General features: G+C 42.7%; 1 protein-coding gene across 2 annotated transcripts; it reads left to right on the forward strand.

The window, feature by feature from the left end:
• The first annotated feature begins 217 nt into the window (after positions 1 to 217).
• Positions 218 to 16114, forward strand: LOC133896771 (serine/threonine-protein phosphatase PP-X isozyme 2). 2 transcript variants are annotated; one of them, XR_009905829.1, is made up of 9 exons: positions 218 to 635; positions 2231 to 2383; positions 13788 to 13850; positions 13950 to 14035; positions 14125 to 14200; positions 14279 to 14547; positions 15326 to 15404; positions 15491 to 15631; positions 15705 to 16114. XR_009905829.1 is itself a non-coding variant. In XM_062337386.1 (8 exons), exons 1-8 carry the CDS (start codon positions 489 to 491, stop codon positions 15539 to 15541), a joined length of 924 nt encoding a protein of 307 aa, XP_062193370.1. In that variant the 5' UTR covers positions 218 to 488; the 3' UTR covers positions 15542 to 16114. The 2 variants fall into 2 exon arrangements, 1 of the variants encoding a protein (XP_062193370.1); XM_062337386.1 differs by having other exon boundaries at positions 15491 to 16114.
• The last annotated feature ends 9899 nt before the right edge of the window (positions 16115 to 26013 follow it).

Raw genomic sequence — 26013 nt, forward strand, 5'->3', positions numbered from 1 at the left:
CCTATATTCCGAGATACAACATAATTTTTTCAGATCCATATCTGCACACAAGAGATTCCGAGATGCAACATTCTCGAAGAATTTCTGAATTTTTTTTCATAACATCTAAAACAATAAATTTAAATGTTGGAAACATTAAATATACAAAAATATTTTTATATCGATCTAATAATACTGTCAGAGCGGATCGTCCGTTCAATACATCGGATATGTGATGAGAAGGGAGCACTTCCGGAAAAAAAAAAACCCTCCTCCCATCCGCAGCGGGAAGCGTAAACCGTCAAACCGAGGTATCCTTACCGCCCCGAAGCCGTCGGCCCCCCACGCCACGCCACCCCGGCCGGCCGGCTTGCACGCGCCCCTCCTCTCCCCCCCCCCCTCCCCTCCCCCGAACCCTAGAATCTTCGAGAAGCATCGGGCGAGGAGAGCGCCTCAGCGCTTCCGGAAGCTTCTGGAAGGAGGGAAGGGAGTGCCCCGCGGCGGCGGCGATGGGGGCGTCGGATCTGGACCGGCAGATCGAGCAGCTCAAGCGGTGCGAGCCGCTCGCGGAGGCGGAGGTCAAGGCGCTCTGCCTCAAGGCCATGGAGATCCTCGTCGAGGAGAGCAACGTCCAACGCGTCGACGCCCCCGTCACCGTACGTGCCCGCTCCGACACCCTTGCTACACCACTCCCCCCCTTCCTCCATCTCCGTCTCGATTCGGTTGCGGCGTCGATTTGATGCGGGAGGCTGCGCCACCGACGCCATTCGCAAGCTGTGTTGATGGGTGCTAGGGGCTTGATTATGCAGTTTTCGTAGCTAGTTGAGCCCGTGTTGCGATAATTTGTGTTCGGATCGCGGTTCTAGGGTTTGGTTGCTGATGGGATGTTAGATGTCTCGTGGAGCTTGTTTTGTTGGGAGAAAGAGTTGTTATTCTTCTCGGTTGTACTAGGAAGATGCTGTGATGTGCATGCTTGAAATGGTCATGCAGCCTACACTTGTGCATTGAGTACCTCAGTTCATTTGGAGTTGCGTGTCGGTTTGTTGTTCTTGTTGTATATTCAGAGTTTGGCAAGGATTGCGTGTATAAGTGCAGGCGGTGACATGATTTGGGCTTGGGTAGGTAGTGTCTTCTATGTGCTTGCTGTACATGGTCGGCTATGCTTCGATGAATGGAAGGGTGTAAATTCCTGAGATGTCGAAGTTATTGATTTACTGATGTGTCAAGTGCTTATTCCAGTGGGCTTAATTGTAATCCCTCTCTTTAATTTGGTGACAATTCCTTAATTGGGGTTTGCTATTCATGTAATTGCATGAGTAAATGGTACCTGTATTTAGTTTTAGTACTATAATTCGCCCCCAGAAAACCAGAATGTTTGCCTATATAGTGTTAGTTTTATTCTAGATCCAAGCCTCAATGGTTATCTTAATTAATCAGATTTTGTTGGCAATTGGTGAACAATGTTACAGTAGCCTGTATGCTCTACTTCGATTTTTTTCTGCACCAACATTTGTTTTCCCACAATAAAGGTGTAGCAGTGACACTCTTTTTCTCTAGGAAAAAGAGCACCCCATGAAATAGGTTTAACAAACTGGCATTCTTCTTGCGTTATTAATCACATCAAACTGATTTCATGAGATCTGATGAATATGTTGATACAACCACTATTTGATACTTTCTCCATTTCATGATATAAGTCATTCTAGCTCTTGGCAGCTAGCGCAATTGTTAAGATGTATGCAAATAACCAGATTGAACCATATTTAAGATGTGTAATGTGTTGGCACACAAGGAGGCATTAATTATGGACTTGTTGCCATGAAGTGAACAGTATTGGTTGGAAAGAATGGTAAGTTTTTACAGGAGATGTAAAATGGCTCACAATGTTTAACAAACTTAGAAAACTAGAATGACTTTATATTGTGAAATGGAGGATGTATATGATGTGCTCTGTAACATCATTACATCAGTCCAATGTGGGTAGGGTGTCCGGACCTCATGCCAGACTTATACTGATTGCAAGTGCTACTCAATAACAAAAATAGCTGAAGCTTATTTCCAACTGAAGAACTCCATGGATATGGCGAATGCTTGCCTTTGGGCCATAAATTGTTAACTGCTAGTTTTGCATTGATTTCTTAGTAACTATAAGCTGCTAGTTCATATCTGTGCAGTAAAAATACATGTTCAATTGCTAGATTGATATTCTACATGTGTTCATAATGTGTGATAATATTACTTTTGCACTCAGATATGTGGAGACATCCATGGACAGTTTTATGACATGAAAGAACTGTTCAAAGTTGGAGGTGACTGCCCAAAGACAAACTACCTGTTCCTTGGGGATTTTGTTGACCGAGGGTTTTATTCTGTTGAAACATTTTTGCTTCTTTTGGCTTTAAAGGTAAACTCTTTTCTAGTTTTCTGCTACCTCTTAAGAACTTTTTTTGCCATACGTATTGTTCGATTACCTTTCTATGCTTGGTAATTTAGTATCCATTTGGCACTCTGGTGGCTTTCAGAAAGCATGTATATTCAGAGCTTGTTTGTTCTGGAGCTTCTGTAGAAGCAGCTTCTGGTTTGCTGCCCTGAGAAGCCATGCTAGCCTGTTTGGCAAGCAAGCACTTATTGATGCTTATCTTTCAGTCATGGTGGGTACATGTGTGTCAATTTTATGAAGCATGTATATTAATGGACCACAACACCATGAACTAATTCGTCTGAATGACTGAATGATATTTATGTAACATTGGAACATAGAAGTGATCAAACATGAACATGAGTATACATTATTATGTCCTGTTGCAATTATTTCTAGCTATGTTTGGAGAAAGTACATCAGTGAGTATTGTTGCAATTGATTCCAGCTAGAATCGGGGAAAATACTTCAGTAAAGGTGGGCGATCCAAATAATAAATGGTAGCATTATATTTTTTTAAGAAAGCCTGCGGGTTTGTTGTTGTCTCAAATTATCACATCTACCTCGATTATTCGGGACATAGAATTTAAATATCCTTGTGAATTCCTCTTATTTGCTGCATCATTAATTTTGGTGAAGATGGTAATCGATATAGCTGTTGATAAGAGACCTTTGTACCTTGTCAATCCTTGAACTGATTTCTCACAGAATTTGGACACATGTTCTAGATGCCAAGCTTCATTACTGTGTAAGGATGTGTTAGTTCTTGCAGTTGGTACACAGTTCCACAAATATTGGCGCAAAAAAAAACTTTAGGCTCCAAGTTTTGACAAAAGATTGTAGATTGTTGGACTTGAATCTCAAAATCTTGCAAGTTTTTATATTTTTAATGTCATCTGTCATAACACTATCAATCTTGTTTTGTTATATCTGTACATAAAGATGTTAAAGTTGAAGCTAATGATTTTCATAAAGATGTTTTTTAACACGGGGAAACCCCTTTTCCATTATAGAATAACTGGAATCCAGTTTGCACAGCAGACTGTTTACAGCAGGGATAAGCAACAGAGGATTAAAGGGTACAGTGCAAAGTAGCTACTAGGTAACCAAATCGAAACAAGATAGTTCTGATAACTAGCCCAGCATCAAAATAAGACTAATATGAATAACACCAGAAACCAAAGTTTAAATCACATTATCTTCATCGTCCTGGATCATAAAATCTTCAGATTCATGCTCTGCACCAGGGAGGATCCTCAGTAGGCCGCCAGCTGATGAACTTGGTGTTTGATGCTGGGAAGACAGAAGCCGAATCGCTGTATGAAGCAGACCTTGAGCGCTCCTCAGTAGATCTTACTTGCTCATACCTTTAAGCAAATCTGCCCAAATTTTCAAAAAACAACAAGCATGAAATATGATTTCACTACCTCTCAAAACAAGCTTTATTTCTGGCTTTCCAAATGGCGCAACAGATTACCGCAAGATCAATCACATAAAAGAGTTTGCCATAGGCCAAGTGAATGGAAATCCACATATGAAACTGATGAATGGAATTAGGTATAGAATTAGCACCAATACATGTAGCCACCACACCCCAAACCACTTTAGAGATGGGGCACAGGAAGAATAAATGTTGTGCCATCTCCCTTTGAGTACAGAAACAACAAGTCCCATCACCTGACCATTTTCTTTTAATCATATTGCCCTTGGTAAGTAAAGCATTTTTCTCCAAGAGGCAAATAAATTTTTTTATTTTCAAAGGAATCTTAGCTTTCCAAATATGAGCAAAACTATAGATAGGAGAATCTCTCACTAACCAATTATAGACAGACTTAACAATAAACATTCCTGTTTTGTTAGGTGCCCAAACAACCATATCATCCTTATCATTGAGATGGAGATTATGGACCCAACTTAAAATAGTGTCCCATTGTCTCTGAAGATCCTGGTTAAACAATCTCCTAAAGGATAAATTCCACTGGACATTGGAAGCAGAGAAAAGTGAAATCTCCTTATCATGACAGATCCCATATAAGATAGGGAAAAGATTAGAAAGAGGCTTGGATGAAATCCAATGATCCTCCCAGAATCTTGCAGTAATTCCATTTCCAACAATGATTTGCCTCCCTTTTAAGGTATACAATTTTAGTTCTGAGAAGATCAGACCAACAAGAGGAATCATCAAATTTGTGCTTCACAGCAGCAACAGATGATGAATTCAAATATTTCCTCTTCACAATATCTTGCCACATACCTTTGCTAATCTCAAGTTTCCACCACCATTTACATAGTAGGGAAACATTCATTGCACGCAAATCCTTAATGCCTAAATCCCATTTTTGTTTATGTCAACAAATCTTAACCCACTTGATCAAATGGTACTTTCTGTTAGTACCACCACCTTGCCAAAAAAAAACTTCCTTCTAGCATTTTCAATTCTATTTATAACTTGTTTTTGGTAATAGGAACATGGACATGTGATAAGTAAGAACACTAGACAAACTAGCATTAATAAGGGTAGTTCTACCACCAATGGATAGAAGACCGCCTTTCTAGATATCCATTTTTCTGTAAAAATTTTCCTCGACCTTAATCCAATCAGATATACGTAGCCTGCTAGGGCTAATAGGAACTCCAAGGTATTTAATGGGAAGGATCCCACTTGGCAATGAAATAAATCAACATAAACCTTAGCCAAACTAAGATCCCCACCAGTCACAAGGATTGGGGTCGAAGGCATGTTCCACAACCCCGGGACATCGACCCAATTCGAGGGTTGGGGTTGATGTCCCGATTCTGGATGGGTCACCGCACCTTTGCCGCTTGTGTTTGCTATGGGATGATATTGCAGGTGAAGATTACGACTTACTTGAAGCAGACGAGAAGCCATGACCCGTTGAGGTTTCACCGCCGTATATAAGTGGAGTACACCCTCCGCCCCAGAAGCCTCCTCTTGCGCCTTACGGTTCCAGAAAGTACATTTTTTCATCCGTACCACCAAATGATCTTCACAATGGTGAGAGAAAAACGAATTACTGAGTTAGGCCCGCCCCATATCAGACTTGTGATTGTACTGTTTTCATGGGTGGTCGCTCCACGAACCGGTCCTTAACATGGTCTAGGCAAGACCACCATCAACACAACAACAGGGTAATAATCAATTATCCAAAAACCAACAATTCTTCCTGGAACACATCCACAGGCCAACTAACATGCCAACTTGCCTAAACCCTACTATCTTAGGTGAAGCACCTTTACCAAAGTTCATCATTATTAACATAATTCGTCTATGCTACCCATGAGTAAGCATAACTAAGCACATTCTACCCAACATGAAAACCAATCTACGGTTGCAAGATTGAGGAAAAACTAGTAAACCCTAACAATGGGATATCATGTTTGACGAGCATGCAATTTGTAAAACACAATTTTATAAAAGTAGGCGCAAAATGTTCAAGGACACTTGCCTTCTCCGATGAGTTGCTCGAAATCTCCGAAGTCTTGATCCTGAATGTTCTCGAACGCTTCCGGAACAAACTCCTCTACAAGCGAACAAACAAGCACCACTAAGAACAGACACTAAGCAAAGCAAACACATAAAACAAACACTGGAGCAAGCTAGGGCACACTTTCAGGAAGATTTGAGCGCAAGAACTGCCCAAATCGGAGCAACAAAGCGAAAACTACAGCCAAACAAAATTCTAAACGACTAGAAATGGCAAAAACTATTTTTTGGAATTAAACCTAATTTTTAAAAGGCCTAAAACATTTATTTAAAATTTTGTAGAATTATTTTATAGCATAGAAATGATTAAACAATGTTATGAAATTTATTTGCATTTTTCTGGAAATAAACTAATTTTTATATGCATAAAAACAAATTTAAAGCATTTATTTTATCAAAGCATTCATTTTTAAACATTATCATAATTAATATATATTTTCTAAACTATTTTTTCAAACAAAAACATTATTCTATCCCTAAAACTATTTTTTCAGAATTAAACAGAATTGAAAACCTATTAAAAACATATTAAAAAATTATATAAAGCATTTTCTATTTTCTGGAATGTTCCTAATAAAGAAAACCTATTTTCGAAATATTAGAATTATCGTGAATTAATTTTCTAAAGGAAAATCGAGTTTATTGCACAATCGCTGACGTCATCGCTGACCGGGTTGTTGACTCGGCTTAGAAGCGCTGACTGGACTAGCCACGTCGGACACGGATGCACACGTGGCTGCTGACTATGCTAGGCAGACTTGGCGTGAGACTCATTAAATCCTACACGCACGATTTCAATCGGACGACCGAGATCATTCAACGCGAAGGGGTAAGCTACTTCTAATCATAGCCGATCATCGATGATTGAACGGCAGAGGGGGCGCTTACCTCTTCTCCAGCGATTCGACGACGACAGAGACGACTCGGGGTGACGGAGGATGGCCGGAGACGACGGAGATGATGCTGAGGTGGTCGGACGACGTCGACGAGCGGTGGAAGAGGAAGCAGAGGTTGCAGCAACTCTGTTTGATGGCTTGTCGGGCTTCAGGGAAGACTGGGGAGGCTTGGCGACAGCGGGGCTTCAACGGCGAGCTTTGGTGGCCTATGGAGCTTCGTGCGGTGTTCGGAGCTCGACGGCGAACGGTTGTGGGCGACGAAATGCGGTTGTTGAACACGGGTGCGCACTCGGACGGCGCCGGGGAGGCTTGGAGCAGCACAACATCGGTGAGGTGGCTAGGCGGAGGTTCGGTGACGACGCGGAAGCTCACGGTTGGAGGAAACTCAAAGAAACTTGGGGCTTTGGGCGCGATAAGGTGCAAGGAAACTCGGCCAAGGGGGTGAATCGAAGATTTATAGGGGGAGGAGGGTGAATTGAATCAAATAGTAGAGTCTTGACGCGGCGGCGAAAAATACGGCTCGGTTTCCTTTTCTCCCGTCGATTTCCTTCGCCACAATGATCTTGTTTTGATGGAGGGTCGATGGTTTCCTTTTGGTAGCATTACTCGGCAATGAATCGGCTTGATTGTACGCGGGCTCAGCGGGATTGAAACGGGCGTGTGCCAGAGGAGGAAAGAGCAGTGGGGGAAGAGGATGGAGTTGACGGATGGATCCCACACAACAGAGAGGCAGAGAGAAGGAGAGATAGGAGGGAAGGGGAAGATCGGGCATGACACCTTGTCTCACCCCTTTAAAGCTTTTAATTTAAAGTAAGGACAAATCTGATTGTTAAGAATGACACTAAGAGTACCATCACACATTTAGAGCTAAAACCTTTAAAATCCAGACATTGAAAAATGAATTCTCAGCTTATTTTATCATAAGCTTTTTCAAGTCAAGTTTCAGGATAATCCCAGTTTGCTTCTTCCTCTTACTTTCATGAAGTATTTCATGAAGGGACAAAATCCCATACGTAATGTTTTCTATTTTTGATAAACACATTTTGACATGTGCTTACGAGCTTGTCCATAAAAGGCTCTACTCTAATGGTCAAAACTTTAGTGATCCACTTATAGACACAATTCAGTAAACATATGGGTCTGAATTGTTGAATCTTCACAGCATCAGAAGTTTTGGGTAAGAGCGATTACACCATAGTTAAACCTACTTACACTAAGAGTCCCCTCAAAGTATGCATGAAACAGGTTAAGAGTGTCCTGTTTCACAATATCCTAGCAAAATTTAAAAAACTCAGCAGGAAACCCATTAGGGACTGCAGCTTTATTATTTTCCATCTCAGATAAGGCTTTTTTTTTTTATCTTTGATTCAGTAAAAGGGGTATCAAGAACCTCATTATTCAAACCATTAAGCTTTTCCTGATCAATCCACAGCTGGGGCTCAAGAGAAAGGACAAAATTAGAGGAATCACCAAACAACTTCTTATAATAACTAGTTGCATGTTGTAATAAAGCCTCATCACCATTGAAGAGATAGCAGATTAGTGTTTTTCCTTTTTCTACCACTAGCAATTTTGTGGAAGTCCTTATTGCCCCCCTTAAGCAACCAGATAACATGGGAGCATCTAAACCAAAACAATTCATCCTAAAAAATAAGCTTCTGCAACTCAGCGATAATATTTGATTTTTTTGAGGGCCTGACAACTGTCAAGAAGCCCATCTTCCATCTTCCTCTAATCTTTCCAGAGTGGTAAGTTCCTCTCTTAAAACAATCTTTCTTTTCTTAATCTGTCCAGCCAGATTACACCCCAACCTTTGAGTTTTGCCAGGAAGACATCTAAGATGTTCCTTCCAGAAACATCTTCAGACCAAATTTTATTAACTTCATCCACAAAGGATTCCTGGTTCAACCAAGAAAGCTCAAACCTGAATTTAGGTGCAACATGTTAGTGTAATCCCTGTGTGTAGGTTTTTTTTTTCTGCCGGTTACTGTAGAATCAGCATCCTTGTTTGTAACAGTATGGCGGTTACTGTAGCGACAATATGCCAGTTGCTACAGCTACAGTAGGCCACTTCTGTGCATATGTATATGGCTGACCCCCCTAGAGTATGATTTAGATGCTTTCTAAATACATCAAAAGTTGTTAGCAGCGACAAAATTCTTGTGTTCAGTGTGTGCTCGCGTGTGTTCTTATAATGTTACAACACCTATTGTATGATCGATTTCAACACTTGGTATCAGAGCTAGGGTTAATCAATCCCAAAGATGTCAACTCCTACGAGTGGTGTGGCTTTGAGTCCCCGGAGGCACTTCAACCGCCGCAGCTCCCCATCGCCACCGCCACGATGATTGCGACATCGAGATGTCGGTGGACGCGATGCGGTCGTCCAACGTGTGGTCAAGGAGGTTGGTGGCGCGTCGTACCCAATCCTCACATGGAACAACTACGCCAATTGGAGCCTGCTCATGAAGGTCATGCTGCAAGCTCGCGACCTTTGAGACGCAGTGGAGTTTGACGATGCGGATTTCCAGGAAGACGACATGGCGGTGGAGGCCATCCTCCACGCCGTGTCCCAAGAGATGATATGCACACTCGCTGTCAAAATGAGCGCCAATTAGGCTTAGGACGCCTTCAAATCGATGCGTGTCGGCGACAATCGTGCCCGCAAGGTCTCGACGCAATAGCTACGGAAGGAATTCGAGGTAATTTCGTTCCGTTACGAGGAGACGATCGACGATTTCGCAATGCGTCTCTCCGGCCTCATCACCAACCTCGCCACGCTCAGAGAAAGGATGGAAGAACAGAAGGTGGTAGAAAAATATCTGCGAGTAGTTCCTAAGAGATTTTCGTAGATTGCTTTGTCCATTGAGACTCTTCTTGATCTCTCGACGCTCACGTTGGAGAAAGTGACTGGGAGGCTTAAGGCGGTGGAGAATCGTCTCGATCCGGTAGAATCCCCTGCCGTCGGCGAAAAGCTCCTTACCGACAAGCAATGGCTCGCACGCATGAAGGAGCGGAAGCAAGGTGAAGGGTCCTCGTGTAGCTGCAATGCTCGTCACTATGCGCGCGCATTGCAGGAGAACAGGGGAGGCGACGACTTTGATGGCAAGGAGGCTGCGCGCGATCTCTCCCACGGCAAGTGCTGCAATTATAGCCGCTGTGGCCACTGGGCCAAGCACTGTCGATCACCTAAGGAGCAGGCTTATTTGGCTCGGGGCTATGAGAAAGAAGACGAGCTTGTGCTCCTGATGGCGCAGGTGTGCACTCGTAGTGATGCGCAGGAGCCACCGTCAAGCCACGTCCACCTCGACGAGCCACACGCACTAGTCCACCTTGGTGCCAGTGACGACGGCGACCACCTGGAGGGCTGGTACTTCAACACAGGCGTTACCAACCACGTAACGAGTCGCCACGATGACTTCGCCACGATCGAGGTGTGGTGGGCTTCGTCCGTTTTGGAGATGGCTTGGTGGTCGACATCCGCGGCTGTGGTACCATCCTGTTCACCGGGAAGAACGGATAACACAAGGCGCTTTCCGGTGTCTACTTCATCCCACAGCTGAAGAACATCATCATTAGCGTGGGCCAGTTCGACGAGGGTGGCTCCAAGGTGCTGATCGAGGATGACATCCTGTGGATCTAGGGCCGTTAGTGCTGCCGCCTCGCCAAAGTTCGTCATGGGCGCAACCAGGCTGTACATCTTGCGGTTCGACATTGTCTATCCCATCTGTCTTGCGGTGTGCCACAACGAGAACGCCTGGTAGTGGCACGCGCGCTACAGCCACATAGGCTTTGACGCACTATGGCGGCTGGCGTGCCATGAGTTGGTGCGAGGCCTGCCGCAACTAGAGCATGTCGAGCAACTATGCGACACGTGCGTCACCGCCGTGCTCCGTTCCCGTCACAAGCCAAGTATCGGGCGAAAGAGCGCCTCGACCTTGTCCATGGAGATCTTTGCGGTCTCATCATGTCGGTGACACTAAGTGGACATCGCTTCTTCCTATTGATGGTGACGACGCCAGCCGCTATATGTGGCTAACGCTCTTGGCTGCGAAGAGCGATGCAACAGTGGCGATCCAAGCGGAGGCGGAGGTGGAGAGCGGTCGGAAGCTTCGTGTCCTTCGCACCAACAACGGTGGCAAATTCACGTCCATTGAATTCACGCGTCACTGCGTGGATCGTGGCGTCCAGCGAGACTTCTCCACGCCATACAGCCCACAGCAGTACGGCATGGTGGAGATGCGCAATAAGTTGATTGTCACGACGATACGCACGCTCCTGAAACAGAGGGGCATGCCGGCTGATTTTTGGGGAGATGCGGCGAGCATCACCGTCTTCCTGCTCAATCACGCACCGACAAAGAGCCTGGATGGCATGACGTTGTTCAAGGCATGGCACGGCCAGAAGCTGGCAGTGAACTTGTGCACCTTCGGCTGTCTGGCGTACGTCAAGGAGGCGCGGCCACATCTGCGGAAGCTTGATGACAGGAGCACGTCTTGTGTCTTCATCGGCTACGAGCGTGGCGCGAAGACATACCGTCTCTACAACTCGAGCACCAAGCGCTTCCACATGTCGCTTAATGTGATCTTCGACGAGGATGCCGGATGGAGCTAGGAGGCGGATGCAGTAGGGAGCGTGGCTCTGTCGAGCGACTTCGCAGTGGAGTTCATGGTAAGTCAAGTCCATCTCCCGGCGGCTAACGGGTCCACCTCAGTCGGAGGAGGAACACCGGTAGATCTCTAGGGTTGGTCTGTTGCTGCAGATCTGGCCAGGGAACATCAGAGGTAGGTTCCTGCCAAGATCCTCCCCAACCACCTCGACTAAAACCACCACAAGCAGGAGTCCGACCAGCCCCACAACCATGACGACCAGATCCAAACCCCTCGCGCTATGGAGCCCCCAACCTTGGCGACGCATCATGATAATCGGAGCAATCGAACGAATCGGAGAAGAGGAAACGACCTAGGAGAACGTTCTCGTATCTTTGGTCACAGATCCTTTCTAATTCAACAAAGATGGGGTGGAAATGGGGGATCTAGCAGGGCGGAGATGGTGAAGCAAGCGGCGCAATGTGACATTGGGTGGAAGAGGGGCAACATGAGGGGCACCATGGAAAAAACCTGGAACTGCTCAATCGTGAAATCCCAAACCTACCCTCACGGAGCATGGAACTTTTGGCCCCGCTCCTGAGCCATGACCCCATTGCGTAGTTTCACCATGATTCGTAACGTGCGATGGAGAAAATCTTGGCAGCGCATGGTCGAGGATGCCCTGGACAATTTGAGACTTCACCCGGGCGATCTCGCATGTGAGGGAACCTCGAAACCTCAAATGAGAAATGGAGATGGATTCCTCCTTTGGAACCCAGTGGGCAACTCTTGTGACTCACCGCTGGAGGAGCCCTAAGTGGGCTTGGTTTGGTTGTTGAAAACATTTCACAAAGATGTTAGGAATAAGGATTAGAAACTCAAACGATTTAATATAGAGTTTTCAGCTCACCTCATTTCCATTCTAAACAAATCAGGTATTTTTTAAACTTACAAGTATTCCCGAGTTTGAAGCCTGAACTGAAACAAATCTTGCTATGTCAGGAAACTAGGAAAAGTATCATCCCTGTAACCCTGTATGAATGAATTATTTGTGAATTAAGTGGCAAACCATGTCATGCTATCAGCCCATTGCAGTTAATTGTGAATTCGTGGCCATTAGCCATGTCTGGTTACGGAAAAACCTGTCATTCATTCCAGTGAATAGTAATGAAATTGAAAGACAATTGTTTTCCAACAAACCTTGTTAGAAGGGGCTTTTTTGTTTGTTGGCACTCCTTGTTCATGGCCAAACTAAAGTACTACCTGAAAGGGTGTGTCAGACGAGGGTTTATTGCCAACATGGACAGTAATTCAGCAAATGTTGATAATACAAGGTACCTAGCCTGTTTCAGCAGTGTTACCGGGATGCGCATGTCTGAAACTTTTTTGTTGTGTCGACACGTACCTGTGTGTCGACTCGTGGACGATGCAGTGCGACACGCATCTGACGCGTTGTGGCTGTGTCCAAGGCTACTAACAGCCCAGAGCCCATAACAACGGTGGTAGGGGAGAGGAAATGGTGGGGGGGGGGGTGGGTGGGGAGGGGGGGTTCGGGGGCGAGGAGAGGACGAGGCAGGGGAGAGGAGGCGACGGCGGACCTGCAACATCGGAGAAGCCACGCCAAGCACGTCGTCGCGCATGTCGCCTATCTCCTTTCACCGGCCAGCCGCATTGTCACTATGCTAGATCCGAGCTATCGCCACCTAGATCCAAGCCATTGCCGCCCAATTTTGCCACCGCCTTCCCCTCCCTGCTCCCGCTTCGGTAGGTAGTCGCTGCCGCAAACCCTAACACCGCTGCCGTCGCCTCCTGACGTGAGCACGAGCGAGAGCAAGAGAGAGAGATAGAAACCGTGAGGTCGTGAGAGAGACAAGTGAGTGGAGAGTGGGCCAAGGAAGAGAAGGGAAAGGGAGCAGGTTGGCCCACCTGGCCGACATGCCACTATATCAGTTTGCCCGATAGAGAGGGGGGGGGGGGAGGGGGGCTCCAAGAGAAGAGAGTTGGATAACGACACCGGTGTCCAAGTCCCGGTAACACTGAGGTGCAGCAATTATATTCATCTTCCTACTGTACTATTTTTACAGTTTATCAGAACAACTGCACCATCTTAACATGAAAAAGGCTACATATGTCAACTTAAAACATCTTACTGGATGAGAGAATGTTTATCACATGGATGTAGTAGAAGTGTAAGACATGAGATTAAAATGCCCTTCTTGTCATTCTGTTGTGTCCCCATCGAGCTTTTTCAATCTATTTATGTCTGATGCGTGCATTCAGATTTCTGAATTTATCCAAAAGTGTGTAGTATTTTTCTCCTTAAGATTAGAACCCCCCCCCCCCCCCCCAAAAAAAAATTTGATTTCTGCTCCTAATCGGTTTGATCAAAATATCTCCAGGTTAGGTATCCAGACCGTATTACTCTAATACGAGGAAACCATGAGAGCAGGCAGATCACACAGGTGTGGGTCACTTTTAGCTGGATATTCTATTCCGCTGTCATGAAAGAGTATCCGTCTTTTTTTTCTCTCTCTCCTTTTTTGCTCATACATTTGTTGCAGGTTTATGGATTCTATGATGAGTGCCTTCGCAAATACGGCTCAGTTAATGTCTGGAGATATTGCACAGATATATTCGACTATTTAAGGCAATCTTCTTTTGATACTTCTTTAACGATACCATCCTTGTTTTTTTAGGTATATGGGATCTGATGTCAGCTCTATTTGTTCTTTTCAGTTTGTCAGCACTCATCGAAAACAAAATCTTTAGTGTCCATGGAGGCCTTTCTCCTGCTATTACAACACTGGATCAGGCAAATTATTCTTATATTGTTATTTTTGTAGTCCGTATGTCTCATTTCTATTAATACTTTCACCTTGTTCTCTAACAGATAAGAGTAATAGATCGCAAGCAAGAAGTACCTCATGATGGGGCCATGTGTGACCTTCTATGGTCTGATCCAGAGGATGCTGTAGATGGTTGGGGATTAAGTCCTCGAGGTGCAGGATTCCTCTTTGGTGGAAATGTAGTTGCATCATTTAACCACTCAAACAACATAGATTATATTTGCCGTGCGCATCAACTTGTCATGGAAGGGTACAAATGGATGTTCAATAACAAGATTGTAACTGTATGGTCTGCTCCTAATTACTGCTACAGGTACTTTAATATTCAAATGGTCTACTAGTTTTCTTTTGAATTTAATAGTGAATTCTTTAAATTTAGCTGTTCACAAAACTCGGCCTGATGGTTTGTTCATAAACTATATTACGGTATTAGTTAGAGTCAGTTGGAAAATAGATTAGTGTTGGATTCTGAGGGTGGGGGAGGGCCTGTGGGGGCATATATTTTCTGTATAAGATTTGGTGACATAAACTGCTAGACATTCACCCACTAATTAAATCTGTTAATTCCTCTAAAAAGATAAATATATTAATTTCTCAAGCTTCAGCTGTTGGGGTCTTGTTTTATTGTTATAGTTATGCTCATGCTTCTCTGTAAACTTTGTATGGTGATGACAGTTATTGAAAATTCTGTCGTCTGGTCAGTGGTTTCAGAAGATGCTGTACGTACCTGTAGTACCTGCAGAACTTTACTAGTTCTACTGCAGTTTTTTCTAGTAGCTTCTATGCCCAATATGTATACAATTGTTGCAAAGATTAGGACTTTGGAGGTTGTTTGGGCCTAGACGTCTGTTTCGATGGGGGGCTTGAATCCAAATCCCTAGGATTCAGTTTGCAATTTGAACTAGATCCAAAAAGAAGTCCTAGAGCAATCCTACTCATCCAAACTTCACCTTGAGGGCTGTTTGTTACTGAATCTGTTTTTTTATTTTTATTCCAATGTCTTCCTTCTCAGCGTGGGATGATGTATAAATAGCTACTTTTGTATCGACCTCACAGACTTCTTACCTCTACAAACAATTTTCTACTTGCAGGTGTGGCAATGTTGCTGCAATCCTAGAGCTGGATGAGAACCTAACTAAGCAGTTCCGCGTATTTGAAGCTGCTCCACATGTTTGTGCTCTCCACCTTTGTAATACGTTATACCTCTATTGAACGTCAGATTCTTAAGCATCTAATTTGTCTATATGTGCCTTTAGGAATCAAGAGGTATTCCTTCTAAGAGGCCAGCACCAGATTACTTTCTGTGATGCTGTACATTCTACACGTGAGCTTGCTGCCTATCTCTGCTTTCAAGCACTGGCAGACAAGTCGTGTGGATATTCCATGCCAAAGAAGAGGTCAGGCCTTTCAAGAGTCTTGCCAGGAGGTGCTTTCAGGATGTATAAATCAAGTGTTATGTTCTCCTTTCAGGTCTATGATTTGTAAGAACGTTGATGTTGGCATCCAGTTCTTCACAGAATAGCTCCCATTTGAGCTCGAGAAACATGCCTCGTGATGGGATTTCATGGGTGTGCATTAGTACATGGTGTAAAATTTTGTTGCAGTCGCTTCATCCCTAAGAAAACCCATTTCTAGAATCCGGCTTGATTTGCAAATGGTGTGCCTGGGTTTCTGTTGTGCTGCAAGTGTAGGAAATTTTGTCGCTGACATTTGCGCAAACCATTCGGAGTAAAGCATATTGGTCAAGGTACCATTTGCTAGTAGTACTAACTTGCCTGAAATATCCGCATGTAACGGTTGTAATGTAACTTACACTGGCAGTTTATCTAATGTCTACTCAGTAACTTTTCTAACTACAATTTGATGCTGTGTTGTGCCTTTGTTGGTTCTTGTGCAATGTATATAACTACAATTTTATCGCACTTTGTATGTTTATAGAAATTGCTTGCGATGCCTCTCACATGATTAGATGCTAGTAGAACTATGGAATGTGAGAATTTTATGTGGAATTTCATAAGAAATATGGCAAATTTCTTGAGTCCACTGAGTAGGACCCTGCAAATTTCCCGTGTTTATGGCGAGCTGCAACCATATCATGTTGTCCTTGGCATTCGTTCTTTGGAAGCATTATACCCCGTGAGATATATAGCGGCCTCCTAGAACAGGTCAGGTTTCTGATTCGGCAAGATGCAGCGGAGTTGCAGCAGAGAAATAAAGAGGTGAGGATGGAGAAAGGAGATAAATGGATAGATGGGGAAGAAGAGAAGATGAAGAGGCAGGCAAGCTGACCAACATTTTATTTCAGAAGGTTTCATCCAAAACCTCCTTGTTTGGTACCCAAGGCAATAATATTGGTCGCTTCCGTTCTCTTCCTGATAGCTTTTGCTACCCTGTCTGTTGATGCACATTCTTTTAGTCTGAAAATAGCTAGTGGTTTATTTTTTTAAATAATTCTTGTTTCAAAAAGACAATAGCTAGTGATAGTACTAAATGTGAGTTATATTATACAGTTCAGATGTTCAGCATTCAGTAAGCACATATCCTGATCCTGCAAAAACCGTTCTGGCCTTTTGGCACTGTGTGCGTGTGTGCAAATATACAGCGGTACTAGTACGGATCATAGAACGAGTCATTTATAAGATGGGACCAGAGAGCACAACATGCTGATTAAAAAAGGTAATCGATGCTCCAAATAATGCTATATTTTAATCGATGCTCCAACTAATGCTAAAGGGTTAAATATAGTTTCGTACAATTATAGTATAACTAATAACTGATTGCTAGCTAAGGGCCTAATTGGAACGCATTAAATTCACAAAATGTCACTTGAAGCAAATTTATTCTCGTGAATAACTTGCAGTATTATCGTGAATGACTTACAGAAGCTAGGGTCATTATCGCATCGTTCAAAGAAGTAGCACATGGCGTTGCTTCAAGTAAATTTCCCAAAACCATAGGTTATGTCTTGTGCTGCTGTCAAAAGCAAAAATAAATTCCTCTTACCCTTGCCACTTAAGGTTGAAGGTGATATACTTCAGAGACAATTATAAAGATTATTATATCACATGTCTATGTTAATGTATTTTTAATAATATGTTATGTTAAGAATGACTATCTTTTGTATTGATTGGTAAGTATGTAACTTGTTTATAAATTTTTTTGTTTATTTTATGATGTTATTCTTAGTCGATCTCTGATCGCATATCATTATGATGATACATAAGATCAGCACATGTATTGATTAATGATCACGTTTTATGGATCATAAGTATAGAGATACCAAGTCAATAATGTGGATATTTATGTCAGAGAATATGATATTGGATAGACCCGTATTGAGATACTGTCAGGATTATTACTTATGATATGCATGAGTTGTTATCTTAAATGGTGTAACTGCAGGATCCTTAGATCTGAGATCGTCATTAATTCTCAGAATATGTAGTGTCATACTTTGAGGTCACCAAACGATATTTCGTAACTGGGTAGTCATAAAGATAGTTTTCGAGCTTGTCATGAAACATGTCGTGGGGTGTGAGCGATCAAGATGAAATTTTTCCCTCCTTGATAACGAGAGAGATATCTCTGGACCTTTCGAGGTAGTTGGATCGAGAAAGTGCATCATGCCAATATGATTAAAGAGTTAGTCATGATGAATCTACTACTTAATCGAGTGAATGGTCGAGCTATCAAAGGGTGGCACGTATCTCGCCTTGAGCTCGACTGGTACCGTGAGGCGAAGGGATCGGTGCATGTGTATATATCAAGGTTCAACCGATATGATCTTTTGTGTATACTCGGGAGTCAACATGTCATGCTAGGGACCACTATTGATTTCGGTTTGGAAATGGTTTTTGAGTCGTAGTCGTTTGTATATGAACCTAATGGGTCACACACTTAATGGGTTGAACAAAATATGCGAATTGGATTCGTATATGAGTTTTGATTAGATTGTGATCTATGAGAAGTTAGAGTTCTAAAGGTCTTTCAACGTGGGAGCCCATTGGCGAACTCTATATAAGGAGAGGCATGGGCATGGCGTGTCAAGGTTGAGCCACTTCAAAACCCTAGCCGCAGCCTTCTACATGATCTCCTAAAACCCTAGCCGCGCATGCGGTGCTAGCACATCAACGCTCGTGTCGAGGACGCGACAAACCTGATTGGGAGCTGGTCGATGAACTAGTCGAGGAGTACGACCACCTGTTCAAAGTTGATCGGGGACCTTGACCACCTACGCAGGTCTAGTTGCGGATTTGATCGAGAAGCTGCTCGAGGAGTTTGACGCACATAATGTTAGATCTATCTACTCTAACTCTTCTTCCACTACACTACACGTCGAGCGGTAACGATCTATGATCTCCTACTAGTATGGTTCCCTGGGTAAATGCGATAATTTTTTTTATTTTAGGCTAGCGTAGCCTATCCGTTACCCAACAGTGGTATCAGAGCCATCTTGCATAGTTTTTTATCAGGATCGGTCACATATATGTGATATGTGGTAGTAATAGATTGGATCTATTATTTTAGTGATCGGTTCATGTGATGGATCGATCGCTGCACGATTTGGTGTAAATGGGATCGTATAAGGTGCGAGTCGATGAAACTATAAAACCAAAAAGATTAGCTCGATCTCCCACCTGGCCGCGCATGCGACTTGCCCCTACTGACTGCAATCACCATGGGGGCTAACAACACGTGCCGCTTAGTGGTTGGGAGAACAGCAATCGAGGTTGTACGTGTTGTCAACGTTTCTAGAAAACCTCATGAGATGATCAATATGATTGATCCAATGAAAATTGAGGCATTTTGAATGACTCAGAATCGGATTGATATGATTAATTCAATGAGATTTTCATAGCGATTTCATAGATACGATCTATGAATTTCTGAGAGATTTGCGAGACCACCGTGCTGTTCAAGCCTAGGGTTTTTAGGATAATATATTTTCATCATCCCGTTAGAATTCGATTCTGCGCTTAACTTGTTTTTGCAGAGAATGATGTGAATAGTATGGTCTTTATGAGTATATGTTGTATGCGTGTAATTTTTATGGCCTGCGTGTCATGGTTAATTGCAGTCAAAAGGCTGTCATGTTATTGTATAACGGCATGCGTGCTGACTTGTATGCTTCTATTTCTTATATAATTTGTCTAGTGCTATTAGGTGTAATAGACTAATACATAATCATGGAGACTTGAAGCGTGATGACCCGGAGGATAGGGACCATGGCGATGGAGATCACCATGTGAAGGGGTCATACTATATCACAGTGAATATGATTGCCTGTGATATTTATCTATGTTCCTGTCATGTTATTTTATTCATATTTTCTATGAGATGGATATGTTTACATGATAGAGTAGCTTCCCTCATAAAAATTAAGAATAATTGATGCCCTTCCAACAGCTGCATCTACTTAGGTTTTGATCATTATTTGGTAGGTCTGCCAAAGCAGGGTGTCATCTTTTATCTTAACCAGTTATGGTGGATGTCGGATATCCACACACATAGTGTGGGTTTACCTAACAAAGCTATCAAAATGGTTTTGGGCTTTGGGACATAGTGTTGGGCGCCTGTAACACCCTGATTTTCAGATTTCTTAATTTTCTAAAATTTTCCAAGATTATTGAATAGCTTCAACAGTAGTATAGGTTTAAAACCTATTTTCTTAATCAATCAGTCAATATAGGTTATTATTTTGTGTGCATTGCATGCTGAGTTTTGTTAGGAGCCAGGTAAATGCATTAGAGTTCTTTTTACTTTTCTTTCTCTTTGGTGTTTTGAGTGAAAAAGATTTGGAAAAGGTTTTACAAAACTCAGTAGTGAATAAGTTAAGGATCTTAAATGTTGGAATTCAAAGTCCTTGAATTCATCATCTTTTCAATCCTTTATTATACCTGATCCTTCTCTAGTTCAATTCAAATCTTATCCAAATCCTTGTTTAAAGTCAATCTCTCCTCTTTCTCAAATTCTACCCAAATCCAAATTCAAATTCCTCATCTACTCCTATTCTTGTTCAACCTTATCTTTTGATTTCTCTCACATTCACTTCAAGCTCAATTCAAATTCAAACTCTATTCAAATTTCTCTGCAAAAGTTTCATTTCTAAACCTTAGATATATCTAAAGTGTCTTTGGGCTCAATTTTTCTCAAGTCCAAACCCTTAGCCAAGTCTTCTAGATGGCCCAACAAAGGATCCACGAAGTCTGCAAATTTTCGCGGATTCCTGGACAGCCTCATCTTCTCATGAAGTTTTGGAGTTCAAAACGGCCTCAAATGCAAATCATGACAATACCAAAGTTGTAGGTCTCGTCAAGAGCTTCGATTTGAACCTATGGAAGTCCTCTTTTGGATAATGGAGCAGTTATGGCCCCGAAATCAGTGCTACGCAGAGAAGTCCGAGTTTAAATAGTTTGTCTTGTGATGCATTTTTGGAAATCAAGATCGACATACCCGCTGTCCGGTTTCTGGACGTGTTCTGCGTGCACACCGGATTTGCATTCACGTTCCCCATCAATCCAAAAGTCGTATGGATGCACCAACTGCGTAACGATGTGTCCCATGGAGTCTTGTACATGACCCTAGGATCCCATCCCCGTTTGTACAGCGACACAACCAGGACGCTATTGCCAACCACAGCACGTCGCAGTCATCACCCATCTCATCTCCGTTGATCGTTCTTCCTCTCAGTGGATGATCTACCAAAACCCATGCCATAGCATTGTGTTCCCGGGTTATATGAACATCCTTGTTCAAATGGTTTCTCAAATTTCATAGCTAATCTCCTAGAACGCGAGCGTCTTCGTTCCTGCATTTGTTCGCGGTCACCACCAAACCTAGAAGCAGTCATCGTTATTTTGCCGCTACCTCGGATGAACCCTTCCAAAATCAACTATACCGTTGAGTTAGTCTTTTCGCGTTCTACGCCATGCTCCGCTCGTTTCACTGAAATATCACTGAAGCTGACATTGATGTTTATGGCCACATGCCCGATCACCATCTTCGACGAAACCCGAACCACCACCGCTACATAGAGTCACCAGTAGTATTCTTAACCTAGAAGCGCAACATTCGACCTTTTTGATCCATCATAGGTGATCGATACTAGATCTCAGTGTATCCCTTCTTTAATCCCAGATGGTACTTGCATGGCATGCCAAGTCAGCGCCACATCATTCTTCTTAGCCTAGTCAGCGAAGTCTAGTCTGCCCTAAACTTCTTAAATCTTGCATAAGGATGTTGTCAAGCCTGACACAGTGATTGTGCAATAAATCCTTTTCCCATAGGAAGATAACTCCAATAAATTAGTCTTTCTTTTCAGTCTAATCCATCTCTCAAAAGCTCATTCTCTTTTAATCTTAACTCCGATTTAGGCGATTCTTGTATCTAAACATTTCTAAAATCATCCCTATCCAACCATAGTATTTTTAAAGTGTTTTGATGATGTTTGGTATGTTGTTCTTAGTGTTTTCCTTTGTGTTGTTTGTCGGTAGTTCTCGCGATTAATCGATAACGTTCCGGAGCAGTTCGAGGGACTTTAAGATCAAGATTTTGACAACACTGAGCAGCATTGGGAAAAAGGCAGGTGTCCTTGATCATATTGAACCTATGTTTTTAAATGTTTTGTTTTACAAAATTGCATGCAGTGTCAATATGATGGGTAGTCACCTATGTTAGAGTTTTCCCTAGATTTTCCCTTATCATCCCTTGGAACCTAGATGGTTTATGGTTAGGTGTCTTTTATGGGCAAATTGCTTAGCCATGCTTTTGGAATACAGGAAAGTGTCATATACTTGACTAATGAATATATACAATATTGATGGTTAATTTGTTAATGGTCTAACAACATGGAACCTTAGGCCTTGAGCAAAGTGGTTTGGATGGTTGCCATGGTTATGATGTTGATTTAGTGTTTGCTCAAGTAACCTAAGTAAAGACCGGTTCGTGGAGCGATAACCTAAGAAGTAACGTACCAACCACAAGGCTGATATGGGTAAGACGTGACATACTGATTAGAGTCTATCCAGTGTATGTTGGGTCAGCACAAAAGGGGGCTTCTGGGTAGGAGCTTAGCTTGCGTAAAGCCTGGCGGTGAAACCTAGTGGGCAGACACATACTAGATTAGCCTCTGGTTAGTGGAAAGTGTCATACAATGATTCTTGGCGGCACACCACTGGCGTGTGTTAAGTGTTTCGCGAACACGGTAACATGGAATTCACTGACTCGTGGGGAAAGCTGGACAACCTCTGCAGAGTGTAAAACTATTATAACAGCCGTGCTCACGGTTATGAGAGACTTGGATCCTCACATGATTAGTGGGTTGTGGTTATGGTTCTGGTACAGGGAGTACTAGATGGTTGTGGTTATGGTTCTGGTACAGGGAGTACTAGATGGTTGTGGTTATGGTTCTGGTACAGGGAGAACTAGATGGTTTTGGTTATAGTACAGGGAGTACTAGAAGGTTATGGTGTGCAAGGTGGGGAGCCTTGTATGCTAGGTGTTAGACTGTATGGATTATATTTACTTAATAACTGCTTAATGCTTTTGAGTCCAAATATGTTTTCATTACTCGCATTTACGCAAATATCCCATGTGTTAGCCTATTCTTGATATAAGCCTGCATATCATTACTTTCCCCCACTTGCTGAGTACTCTATGTGCTCATACTTGCTATTTTTCCTATACCATGCGACATGTATGCTGCTGCTCAGTGAGTGAAGATGTTGAAGACTATCAAGACGAGGTTGTAACGTTCTAGGCACGTGTCTCCCGGTCGGTTGCCTGCGGTGTTGTTGGGCACCAGTGCTTCTGTTCCGCTGCAGATATCTTCATAGAAGACAATATATGTCAATTGCTGTAAGACTTTAACGTTATTTAATAAAAGTATTGCTTTTGTTACTTCACCTGTGACGTCTTTATGTGTGTTAAACATCCTGGGCACACATAAGCCACATCTGGTTTTGTCCGTTAAAACCGGGTGTGACAGCGCCGGGGCATTCGATGCCACCCAACAAACAAGAGTCACATAGGGATGTGATTATCAAGATGTTGCTTACCTATATCACCTAAGTTACTAGCAGTGATGCTAAAGCTCACTAGAACCTAGTTGAATATGGACCTTGTTAAACTATATGTCGTTAGATGGAAACGGGTTCAAAACATATAGTGGGAGTATATTTTGTTAAATTATTTAATGAAAGATTTACATAAACATAGTGCTAAACTTTACATATTTATTTCTGTCGTAGATCATGGCACCTACTATTAACACCAATTCCAGTTTTAATTTGCGTCCGATTCTTGAAAAAGAAAAATTATCTGGAACAAACTTTATTGATTGGTATAGAAATATGAGAATTGACCTCAAACAAGAGAAAAAGGAGTATGTTCTAGAGGTTCCCTATCCTGATGAACCAGCTGATAATGCATCTACCGCTGATCGGAGGGCTTATGAGAAGCATATGAACGATTCACTCGATGTTAGCTGTCTCATGCTTGCCACTATATCCTCTAAGCTTCAGAAGCAATATGAGAACGTGGATGCTCATGATATGATTGTGAGACTCCAAGGTATGTTTGAAAACTAAGCTAAGGCCGAGAGGTTCAACACCTCCAAGTCCTTATTTGCGTGTAGATTGACAGAAGGCAGTCCAGTTAGTCCTCATGTGATCAAGCTGATTGGTTACATTGAGAGTCTGGAAAAACTTGGTTTTCCCCTTAGTCCTGAGTTGGCTACGGATGTGATTCTCTAGTCACTCCCTGCGAGTTTCGAGCCGTTCATTTTGAATTTTCATATGAATAGCATGGAGAAGAGCATAGCCGAATTACATGGGATACTTAAGACTGCTGAGGAAAGCATTAAGAAAAGCTCTAGTCATGTGATGATGGTTCAGAAGGATAGTAAGAAGAGAAAGCGCAAGGCCAAAGCTAAAACATCAGATGAGATATTGAGCTCAAAGCCTAAACATGTTGGAAAGTCCAAGGCTAGCCCTGCTACTTCTGATGCTTGCCACCATTGCCATAAGCCTGGCCATTGGCAGAGGAATTGCAAGCTATACTTTGACGAACTTAAGAAGAAGAAAGGAAGTAAGACTTCCACTTTATGTATAAATATTATTGAAATTAATCTTGCTACACGTCCTAATGATTCATGGGTATTTGATACCGGATCAATGATTCATACTTGCAAATCGTTGCAGGGACTAAAAAAGACTAGGAAGTATGCGAGAGGCGAGATGGATGCTCGTGTCGGTGATGATGCAAAAGGTGTTGTGTTGGCCATCGGTGTTTATTCCTTATCACTACCCTCAATATTAGTTTTGGAATTAAATAATTGTTATTACGTTCCTGCCTTGGGCAAAAACATTATCTCTTCTTCATGTTTGGAAGAAGATGGATATGATTTCATAATAAAGAACAAGTGTTGTTCGATTTATTTGAATGGTATGCTCTATAGTAATTGTCCATTGGTGAATGGATTATATATTCTAGATCTTGAGGATGTCTCTATCTATAACATTAATACGAAGAAGTCTCGACTTAATTATTTGAATCCCACTTTTATTTGGCATTGTCCCTTAGGTCATATAAATGAGAAATGCATGCAGAGGCTCCATAAATATGGTCTTCTTGATTCATTTGATTTTGAATCATTTGATACATGCGAATTTTGTTTACTCGGCAAGATGACTAAGGAGTCTTTCACCCATTAAGAAGAGAGGTTGAGTGAGTTGTTGGCCCTTGTACATACTGATGTATCTGGACCAATAAGCTCTATCGCTAGAGGTGGTTTTCAGTATTTTATTACTTTTACAGATGACTTTAGTAGATATGGTTACATCTACCTAATGAGGCACAAGTCTGAGTCCTTTAAAAGTTCAAGGAGTTTCAGAATGAAGCACAAAATCAATTTAGACAATTAAATTTCTACGATCTAATTGTGGAGGTGAATATTTAAGCCATGAGTTTGGTGATCATCTAAAGTAATGTGGAATTATTCCACAGTTGACTCCACCGGGGACGCCTTAATGGAATGGAGTGTTCGAACGAAGGAACCGGGCTTTGCTGGACATGGTCTGGTCTATGATGAGCCAATCTAATCTTCTATTATCCTTCTGGGGATACGCTCTAAAAACTGTTGTGTTTACTTTAAATAGGGTTCCATCTAAAGCTGTAGAGAAGACACCATATGAGATATGTACTGGGAAGCGTACTATGTTGTCTTTCTTTAAGATCTGGGGTTATGAGGCCTATGTAAAATGTTTGACGTCAAATAAGCTCACTCTCAAATCTGGTAAATGCTTTTCTGGAGAAAGAGTTTCTCTCAAGGAACATTAGTGTGAGCACGATGCAACTCGAAGAGATTCAGGTACCATCAGAAAGTGTTTCAGCTCCTACTAAATCACAATTGGATATTGTAGAACATGTTGTGGAGACAGCAGCTGTCGGAGGGTTAACTCCTGTCGCAGGGATCCTGAGGGACCCCTTTTTAGAGATTCGGCCGGGGGGGATGATCCTGAATATGTTCGCTGGAGAAATAAATGGGTATGAATGTGATGGCCGGTGGGGTGGAATGATCTAGTGCGGAACGGAGTAAATGCGCTGGTGTTTAGACAGGTTCGGGCCGCACGGAGGCGCAACACCCTACTCCTGTATCGATACTATAAATGCCTTGAGAATGTCCCTCAAGGATGTTGCTGGTTACAAGAATGTTTGTCTATCTTAGAGCCTGAGGCTCCTTGTTCTTCGGTCTGCGTGTATCTACTGGCTTTGGGTGCTC

The sequence above is a fragment of the Phragmites australis genome, chromosome 17, assembly GCF_958298935.1.
Source record: "Phragmites australis chromosome 17, lpPhrAust1.1, whole genome shotgun sequence".
NCBI classification, from domain to species: Eukaryota; Viridiplantae; Streptophyta; class Magnoliopsida; order Poales; family Poaceae; genus Phragmites; species Phragmites australis.

Excerpts from the sequence above, each read along its gene's own strand:
- LOC133896771 (XM_062337386.1), top strand. The coding sequence starts at position 489 with ATGGGGGCGTCGGATCTGGACCGGCAGATCGAGCAGCTCAAGCGGTGC. Across the intron at positions 636-2,230 it reads GCGTCGACGCCCCCGTCACC|ATATGTGGAGACATCCATGG; the intron begins GTACGTGCCCGC and ends TTTTGCACTCAG. Across the intron at positions 15,405-15,490 it reads TATTTGAAGCTGCTCCACAT|GAATCAAGAGGTATTCCTTC; the intron begins GTTTGTGCTCTC and ends ATGTGCCTTTAG.